The sequence below is a fragment of the Lepisma saccharinum genome, chromosome 19 (assembly GCF_977018435.1).
Source record: "Lepisma saccharinum chromosome 19, izLepSacc3.1, whole genome shotgun sequence".
NCBI lineage: Eukaryota > Metazoa > Arthropoda > Insecta > Zygentoma > Lepismatidae > Lepisma > Lepisma saccharinum.
The window spans coordinates 58,952,394-58,963,055 of record NC_139247.1 but is presented as its reverse complement, the minus strand read 5'-3'; the positions used below and the strand labels follow the sequence as shown (position 1 = coordinate 58,963,055).

Sequence of the window (10,662 nt, the reverse complement as noted above, 5' to 3'; positions counted from 1 at the left end):
TTGTTTTCTGAATTCCATTGTTACGGGTGAGACGCTCAAACTACATTTTTTATATTAAAGTAATTATTCTACTGATAGTCAAACAACGTTTTTCTTACAATGCGTGCAATGAAATATGAAACTTAACACTGTTGATTAATCATAACTACCCTTAGAATACTTTCCAAGATTTATAACTATGAGTGAACAATTTTGTGTCACGAATGGGACAGATAAATCACTGCATCTTTACTTAATTAAAAAAAAGTTCTGTGAAATTATTAAATGATGAAAAATAAATTATTAGAGACAGAGAGAGGAAATACTTGACCTTTGAATATTCTAGTGGTGTTGAAGAAGAAATGTAAAAGAAATTAATTGTTTCTTGGTGTCACGGTTGAGACGCAATAAAAAAATAAGTAAATCAGAAAAGTTAAAATAAAGCAACAATATGTAACACATCTTCTACCTTCTAACCTAATTATGGAAAATACTTGAATTTGTATCCAAGTGATAATCTTAGATTGTTTACTCACAAGATAGAATAACCTTACAGCATTGCATTTAATTTTTAAAATTGATGTTCAAAGGCACTTTCGAATGAAAATCTCCATGTAGTTCTTTAAAATGCACACTAATGCAACAGGGAAAATTTATAAATATTCGTGACACTACATTTCTACTTCTACAACACCAGCGGTCACGGGTTCGAATCCCGGCGTGGGCATGGATGTTTGTGAGTGTCTATTCATCAATTTCATCACATCATCACTCATCCGCATCTTCGCAAATTAGCTAAAAGTGGCACCAAAAGCGAAATAAAATAATGATATCAATCAATCAATTAATCAATCTCCTAGTAGACTGTAAATCTGAAGTAAATGCAAGGAAACATAGATGTCAAGTTAGCTATACTAAACTGATGGAATAAAGAACAAAATTTATATCACTGTTTGAATGCAGAGTCATAGGCCAACAAGTCGTCGCCTTTAATCAAGGGGTCCCGGGTTCGATACCTGGTGGAGGAACATAATGGTTTGGATGCTTAACTACCAAGGACTACTATGAAATTCTATTATGCTATTATGACATAGAATGTCCAATGTACAGAATAAAATACATTTTTTTCTTCCTTCAATAATCTCTGATTATTGTCTCGAACGTAAAGGATGCGGGTTATCTCTTTTCCCATCGAAATTTTAAGGAGCGGCTTATATCCGAGTATTCTAATTTTTCTTTCTTCCCCTCGAATTTTTAGGGTGCGGCTTATTTTCTGGCCAATACGCCAAGTAAAAAAATAATTCTAAAATATATAAATGAACTTACATTCCGTATCTTTGTATCTCCACGTAGTGACTGTACACATAATTGATTACAGCGCTGAGAACCATGCGCCAATGGCAAAATGCTATCAGCCCATCGCATGTTGAAATAAGGCAACCATCAGAACGAGTAGAGCGTCTCCACCACGCGTCGATGCTTTCGCAGTCACCCAGGTATCGTGCTGCACGGCCGCCTGCTTCTCACCTGCAATTAACAGTCATTATATTCAAATAAATTGCATTGTGTTCTTAATAGCGGCTGCACAGCTCCAACAACAATTCAACAAGTCTTATTACCTTATAGGCGGTGTTGTACAGTGGGATCCACTAATATTGCTCGGCAAATTGTACATGACTATTTTCATTAATTTTTCTCTTACATCCTATATGTTTTTAAGAGATAGATTTTTATGTATGCTGATGCAGAAGTTTCAAAAGCTTGTTTTGAGTTTATTTTCATTCGTGAAGCTCTTATTGAGTCAAATAAAGTGCACGAACATGGTGATGGACAATTTGCAGGGTAATACTCATGGATCCCACTGTACAGTCACGGTCAGTTCTGGGTTGTAAGGATACCATTGACTTTCTCATGGGGATGATTACAATTCAGAAGTGTCTGTGACTGTACATGTATACTAATTGAGAGTAACTCATAGCAAGATACACTAGTGTCCAAAATTAAAGCAACAAACAGAAATCCTTTCCTCGTGTGATTTTTTTGTTGATAAATTTGCCAAGTTTAACCTGTTGCTATCGTGATTTTTTTTGTTGATAAATCCTGGCAGGGGTGCACACAGGGGGTTTATATGGCGCAAGTTGCGCCATCGAGATTTTTTGGGGGGTGATATTTCCCTTCAAATAATATAAAATTCAATATTTATATCTTTTCCAAAATATATGTTAATATATTACACCTTAAATGCACCATATTTAATCCATTAGATGAAGAAATGAAAGTGTTTAGGGCATTATCGAAGGGGGCGGGTATCGAACTCCTATGTATTAGGCCTTAATTGACACGTGGGTTCTGAGGGGGATTCTGAATTAAACGTTTGGGGAGGGGCAGTATCCAACCTCTAAGTCTTAGATTATGGCGAGTACTTTAGTTAGAGGGGGGATTGAGCATTAAATTGAAGGGGATATCCAATTCTTGTGTATTACTATTGTCTTAGAATGTTGCAGAAATTCTGGTGTGGAGACTGAGAATTAATATTTTGGAGGAGGCAATATCTACTCTTCAATATTAACAGTAAGTCTAAAATTGGCATGGAAATTTTGGTGGTTGGATTGAGTATGAAATTTAAAGGGGAGATAGAAAGCTCTTGATAAAGAGTTAAATCTTAGATTGTCAAGGGATTTCTGTAGTGGAGAGAGAGTTCGAACATTACATTTTGGAGACTGTATTCAGCGATAAGGCATCCACACGTTTTCGACCCCGAATGTGCCAAAGGAAAAGCTGGAAAAACTAAATATCTCGGGATCTTAAGAAAGTATTGACACCCCATTAAATTAATATTCTTCAATGTTAAGGGTACTGATTGATTTATCGATTTGGTGTTTTAAGTCCACTTTATGCACTCTAAGGCTAATCGGGACTGAACCCACAGTTTAAATTGGGATCCACGCGATATTCTCGATTATTATGAAGGATTTTAGGGGTGGTCTTGAGTGATGGCACCCCTGTTTAGGGAGGAGGGGCAGATCAATTATAATGTTCAGAAAAGCTAAGAAAAAGTTACTTTCGGTAGACACGCTGTCGTAATTAAATATTTTGTGGGGATTATGATATGGTTTAAGGGCGTGAACGATATGATTTGTGGGAAACGCATGACATGATTTTTGGGGGGATGCGTCATTGGCCTTGGGGGGGATAGGCACCCCTGAATCCTGGCACATTAAGGTTAGTTTATTTTCTATCTTAAACTAGTTGTCTATAACATCATAAATATTACTATCACCTGATCGTGTTATGTGGTCAAATGGACACACGGGAAAGAGTTTCCGTTTGTTGCTTTAATTTTGGACATTAGTATATATGTAAAATGGTGAATTTCCTCCTATACTTGTGAACCGAATTATAGAATTTGTCTATTACAGGGTGTCTACCAAAATAACAAATCCAAAATCCTTGATTTTCTCATAACTTTCTCTTTAATCTTCATTTTATCGCCTCATACTTAGGTATAGTTAAAAATTACGAAAATATATATTTTTATTATTATTATTTGTAATATTTTTACAAAACCTCACGCATACAAGAATGCAATTCTTAAGAAACAATGTAAAAAAATATTAACCACAACTCAATACAATTCTAGATTTCCATATATTCAATTTTATCAAATCCCAGTACAGATATATAACAATGTAAATTCACTATAGTGTAAAAAGTACCAAAACTTCTTGACCACAAACATAATGTCTTTACTTTCTTGACCTACCTGTTGATTTATTGACTTTTTCTCGACTTTCTTGACATTCTTGACTGATAGACACCCTGTTTTAGCAATCTACGGGTGGGGGTAAAGTACCTTAATTGGTACATTGTCGTCACAAAAACTGAAAGAGCTATGAAAACATTAGACAGGCATTCACACACAGAGAGAAATAGAATAAATATATTTGGTGGTAAAGAAAGTTGTTTGTATAGTATCATTCTACTGAATGAGGGGATCAAAACCTACAATAAATCAATGAGTGATGTAGCTTATTTATCATTCATCCTCATAAATGATGAAAGCACTTGTCATTAAGATGACAAATCTAAATGCTTGGCTGCGAAAGGCAAATCTGAAATACAATCTCTAAACAGTTAGAAAAGTAAATGGTCATTCATTTGGTTTTATGAACCTTCAAACCTGATTCATGCATGTTGGTTGGATAAATACCTGTCTATCTGAAGAATGATAATGACGATTTAGAATGACGTAGAATGCAATTTATATAAACTCTCTTTGGACTTCGTTGCTTGTTGACCAGCGACACTCTGACCTCTCTCTCGACCTCCTCTCTCTCTCAAATCCAAATCAAAAGTCCTTCCTCTCCCCGCCTGTCTACTCTCTAAAAACCCAGGCCATGGAGCTCTTCCTCCATACCGAATCGTGAGTTTTCTACCTGTTTATTGCAAACAGCTGACTACCTATTTTCCTGATGAAACTCCTGTTTCCTCAACACATCAGGAAGTTTGCTTACCGCTTAACTGTGCAATATTAAAATACCACAGAGGGTAGACAACTGCTGTAAACAAGTGAATGCCCTGGTCAATATGAAGCTTGCACAAAAGGTTTAAATAAAATACAATCTTATGGATTAATACGGTATTATTCCAATCATAATATTTTTTCATTTCATTCTTAAAAGAAAATAGAGAAAACGTACTGATAAATATTATAAACTGAATATAATGTAAGTAAGAATTTTAAAAGAGATCAAGCCACTATGCTGAGTACGAGCAGATGTCAGAAAATTGAACTGGTGCATACAATGCAACATGGCTGAAGTATTTTCAAGATGGTGGATTTCCCTGAGGATTTCTTGATGAACACATCACGAGGTTTCGTTTTTTGATTAATTGTATCCAGCTTTGTCCTAATAATATACAATAAACCCTCGTTAACACAAACTCGCTTCAGACGAACACTAGGTTAACATGAACAAAATGTTGGTCCCGGCAGGTATGTATTATATCTTATAGAAAGTTTTATCGGCTTACGAGAATTTCGGTTATCACGAATTACAAACTGTTTTTTAGTCCGTTGCGACATTAGATTTCATTTAACACAAACTTGCAAAGTTGTTGTTCCTCTGCTAGGTATGTAAGAAATCGCTCAACAATCTCTCATCTTGTCAACAATCAACTTATACAATATTGTAACCAACAGATTCAGATCAACAATGTGTTCAAATGTGTTTTTCTATTCTTTAAAACATATTTGCCAGAATTGGCTCCGCCAGACGTTTTTTCCTCTTCCCAAAACTGAAGTGAGCCACGAAAGATAGAATGTTTTAGCACCATTACTGACATTAAAAGTTCTGTGACACAGTGACCTGGGCAGAACTCATTACAGGACTTCCATCATGCTTTCGACCAGCTACATGACAGATTAAAGGGATGTTTGGATTCTAAGTGGGACTATTTTGAATAAACGTAAGTGACATTTCCATACATTTCTATTTGTTTTCACATCCAGTCTCATTACTTATCGGGCAGAATGTGTAAACCTTTATTAGAATGAGTCCTATTTGTGCATGCATAGTCAGCGAACACCCCCCCCCTCCATGAACTTTCCCCACAGGAAATGACCCCTCTAAAAAAGCTAGATATAAGGGTACATACCGTTAAGCACGTGCACGTGAACTTCGACCATGGAGAATTTTGAAATGGAACACGAGTACGTTCCCGTGTCATCTTTCACAGCCCTAGGGATAACCAGACGACTCACCGTCGCACCTGTTATGCTGTCACTGCAATAAGGAAGAAAAATTCAAAACACCAACCTAAATCATATTTATATTTGGCAATAAACTATGCACATCATCACACATTTAATAATAGATTTAATATTAAGAATTCACCAACAATGCTTACCAAATTAAATTTACCTCAAACGAAACGTCAAGATATAAGGTCTTGTTGTACGATAATACCCGTTACATTTTCTAAGAAGATGCATGCGTGTGTAGTAACTTAAAACAACTGTAATAATCCTTGGAACACTTTTTTCGTACTACTGACATCTACCGACGTATTTGTAATTAAATAGAGAGAAGTGTATATTACAACGTTTAACCTCAGTGGTGCTAAAATAACAAATATAGATGACTGTAGTCAACACCATTTTAGCACTGGTGTTAAAGCGACATACACAGTACCCAACGTCACATCTCAGTGTGGTGTGGAGTTCCTGCGAAACTATGTGGCGTTAATACTATTTTGTTACAACGCATGAGCGTGCACACTAAAGTCTTTACTAACAATAGCCAATGGTGCAAGCATAAGTTTAAATATGATCTGCTTTGTTCTTGCTTCCTTATTCACTGAGATGTACTAAGACATCATCGCAATAGAAAATATGCATATTTTTCCTTCTAGCACGAATTTTTAAAGTAAGTTGAATATTAAATTTTCGAAAATTATATCTACATTTATTTTCTATATAGGCTATTTTATTTTTATTTTTAGTATGTGTTCGTAACATTGAATGTTTGAAGACTTTCAACTGTAGTAGGAAGACTTTTGCATTAACATCCAGAATGTGTAATGAAATACTGAGTTAAATATGCAAGAACAATATCTGGTTCACTCATTTAATTTTATAATCATTTTAATATATTATCGAATAAAAGGTTTATTGACGCAGCAACATTGCTTTGGTTTCTACCTATCCCTATCCCTGGCAAGATTAATCTATTCCTTCAGGGCTTGTCAGTCAGCCGTATTTGTGAAAATGCGCTGTCGCATTCACTTTTGGACTTCAGAACGAACAGCGGTACTGTACAGTTGCATGAGAGGACCGAAAGGAGGGGTATGAGCAAAACCAGGAGGTTTCGTCGGTCGCGTCTCCTCCCGCCATCTGATTCGTGGCTAAGAATGCCTCACTCCCACTCCCCTCTGCTCCTAACTAGTCATGAGATGAACAGACGGGAAGCTCGTACTGCACGTAGCGCTCACCAGCCTCTATGCGTGGAAGTTGGACGATCATCCCTGTTTCAGAATATTGCTGCAAAACCATTATATGCTAAACATTAGCTACATCATTCTTAACTTACCTTATTCCCGTTGTAGTGACCTTGGAGGGCAAAGGGCGAGTGTCCTTCATCCAGATGACATGTGACGGCGTGTGCACATGTCTCACGCGGCACGTCAGTTCGATAGTACTCCCCGTTTTGTAGTAGCGGTCGTGTACTTTATGTCCATGCTCATCCACAATCTGCAGTTCAGGAGCTGGAATAGACCAAGATAGCAGATTAGTACTTTCGGAGATATAGAAAATTTCTCATGGAAAAGTTTCCAACTTCTATGAATACATTACTAGAAACGGAACATTTTCCGTTCACTTCGATTACTACATTAAAGAGAAACGGAAATTTTCCATGAAATTAGTACTATCAGAGGGACGGAAAATTTCCCGGCAACTTCTATTAGTACATTACATGAAGTGAAAAATCTTCCCAACAATTTCAATGAGTACATTAAGGGAGACGATTAATTGATTGATTGATTTGGTTTATTTTACTTCGCCTTTCTGCCACTTTTAACTAATTCTTATTTCTAGATACTCTCAACCATCAATTATTTACTTTGTTATCGCTCAAAATGTGGTGCAAGATGAGCATCCGAGTTATCCCCCCAAAGATCGAAAACAACACTTTTGATAACAGCCTAGCTGGGCAAATTTAATATATTAAACTTTTCTCAGTATTCCAAGAAATTGCAACTAATTACCAAGTCTAGATTTGCTGGTGCGACTTGTAATTGGTTGGTGCCTTACTGTGATGAGACATTCCAAGGTATTGGAGAGAAAATCGTGGTTTAGTGGAGAATTAGTTTTGAGAATTGGAGAAGAAAAAGTTGTGTGAGTGTAGAAGGAAATAATAAAGAGGAATAGTTAGAAACACCTATGTGAGATGGTCACCGCCTATGTTCACGTTCTATAACGTTGAGAACACCCTTTTGTTGTGCATGGAGAAGAAACTCTAGGAGAGACACTCTCATCTAAAATTGAAGCCCTTTCATTTCCAATAGAAATGGAGACCTGCGAATACACACAAACACAAGCATGACATGCTCCTCTATTTCCTGTTATCTTGAAAACTTTTCAAGTTCTAACATAAATATTTAGAGTGTTGAAAAGGTAAGCTAATCCAAAATAAATCAAACTTTAGAGATTGTTTAATCCGGTTGGAAATACATCCCATGATACAGATGCTCAAATTAGAACCCTAATTATAATCACACTTCAAAGCACGCGCTCCATGAAGGATCTCTCTCTGGAGAATATAGGAAAATGAGAGAATCCAGAGGAAAGGTGGAAAAAATATGCTATTGAGCGAAACAGGAAAGGGAAGAGAGTGTGATAGGGTGTGTCTTAATGGGTGAAAATAGACTAGATTTTCAGGTAATGGGTGTCGGGGATATCTTTGAAGTGCTCCGGTCTGAAGGGTGGGGAGAGTGCTGAGAAGTTCTGGAAAAGATTAAGAGAGAGAGAGGGGGGGATGAGGAGAAGGTGCTGAAGAGAGGATGCGAGCTCGTTCCCAGATCGAGCTTTAATAAAGGAGACTCCGTCTTGGGTAATGATATTAGAAGGGGTCCAGGTTCTCATCGTGAGATTATGGATTCCGTCGCTCGTCTGGGAAGCCAAGAATTTGTCTGACGCTTCCGCAGCCGTGCTGGGTTTCTGAATCAATATCACGTTTCCGTTAATTGCATTTCCGGCTTCGTTACTCATCATTGAAACACATGAATGACGTATTTAGTTTTTCTGGATCACTGCCCACATCTTGCGGATGAAAATAACATTACTTTTTGCTGAAATTCCGCTGCAATAGTCATAGGCTTGGCAACACTAAACATTTAGTGATACCATCACTACAATGGAACATAGATTGTTCATTCTAAAAACATATATGATACATTCACTATGCGTCTTATTACAGGATACTCCCATGCTTCATTGGAGACGATGTTCATCTCTCAGATTCAGAGTTTGATATGATATATGAGCCAGTGAAAAATGAGAAAACTGCTTCTGGACTAACATTTTAAGGTGTGATCCGAACCATTGAAAAAAGTGAAACCGTTAATGGGATCCGGGCCCCTTTTACTACTTGTCAGTTATACTAAACACTACGTTGTCAGAGAAATCCTTAGTGAATTAGCATTTTTTACATGAAAATAGTTGAAGAATTAATGAAACAGGCTAGTGGAAAAATCTTTAATCTCTGTATATAACGATAAATTCACAGAAGACATGAAAGGATTTTTTTTAAGTTAAGAAAACAAGACAGATTATTAAAAAACCTTGTACCATTTTAGGACCTGTAAGTCCAGATACATTAGCGGGAGCATTATCTATGTGACATGTGAAGTCAAAATTTGACAAAATATGCGTAACCTTTTGACCTCCGTATCACATCGAAGTGCACAAACTGATAATGTTATACTTTTGTACATCAAAATACATAGCGAAATGCGTTAAAGGGTATTTTTATCAGAACTGTTTCGTACGAAACACTAAAATGCATTAACTGACACGGGGTGTAAGTCAAAGCAATACACCGTGTCGTGACTATGTATGCTTGTGATGGTTCTCTCATCAATTTAACCTCATCACCATTCATCATCATCTTCTCGATTAGCTAAAAGCGGCAGAACTAAATCAATCAATAAGCAATCATATTGACATGATCAGACACGATCATTTTAAAGAAATCAAAATTTCATTTTAGTGCAAATCAACTTTTATTTGATGCGTTATGAGTTCTCTCTGTCACACAGGATTGGACCCTAGTGACCCTTACTTCTCTGCCTCAGACTAGATCCTACTCCACGGAAGAAGGTTAATTGGATGTCTCTTATTAGATACGAGTTTTTTACCAATAGGTTAAACTGAGGGGACCGTGAAAGTAAAAGGATAAGTTGGAAACGCCCATGCCAGGGTTTCTACAGTTTCGTAAAAACAGAATTCCCTGACTGTTCAAGGCTGGTAGACACCCTGCGCACTTTGTCAAAGGCACCAACACAGCTTTCTCGAGCAGCGAGAGAGGGTTTTCTTGAGACTTGAACCCTTGCTTGCAATGCAGTCTAGAATAGTCCTCTGGAAACCACAAAGTGGGAAGAAATTTCTTTCCCAATGAATTGTGGAAGCAGCATTCCGTGCTAAGAATTACTTCTTGTCCCCCTCTCTTATTCTCTCTGATTCCCCCCTCCCCCTCTATCATGGCCAATAGGAAATCTGTTTCCTAAGGACTTCCAAGGATTTTCCCTCTTCTTCCAAAGACCAAGTGCCTGTTGCACCCAAGCATAGCAAGCCTTATATCTTCATTACATGGCTACCGGGAGAGAACCAATTTTCTTGCCCGGTTTTATCCACACTTTTTACTTTACTCCGAGAAGCCTCCTTGGGATTTTGGTCACTGTTAATCATCTTCACGTTTATTTCCTCGAGTATTATCTTCTTCCAATCCTATTTCACGAAATTTTTATATTCTAAAAAATCTCTAGGACCTGGGTTGATTCAATTTACGTCGCCCATTAGTTCCGTTATGTTAACCGCTAGGGATAGGGGAGGGATGATAGGGATATTTTAAGTCGCTTTTATGCCACTTTTGACGAATCGCGGTGATGAGGTTGAATAGTGAT

At 37.2% G+C, this 10,662-nt stretch overlaps 1 protein-coding gene across 1 annotated transcript in view; it reads right to left on the bottom strand.

The window, feature by feature from the left end:
- Positions 1-1,374: 1,374 nt before the first annotated feature.
- LOC146003168 (cell adhesion molecule 1-like) overlaps positions 1,375-10,662 on the bottom strand; it is a 257,335-nt gene continuing 248,047 nt past the window's right edge. The window contains exons 4-6 of the mRNA XM_083141353.1: positions 7,071-7,245; positions 5,638-5,765; positions 1,375-1,506 (exon numbers count right to left, since the gene is read on the bottom strand). Of these exons, the coding sequence (XP_082997479.1) occupies positions 1,391-1,506; positions 5,638-5,765; positions 7,071-7,245 (419 nt within the window). The 3' untranslated portion in view covers positions 1,375-1,390. The remainder of the gene's footprint in view (positions 1,507-5,637; positions 5,766-7,070; positions 7,246-10,662) is intronic.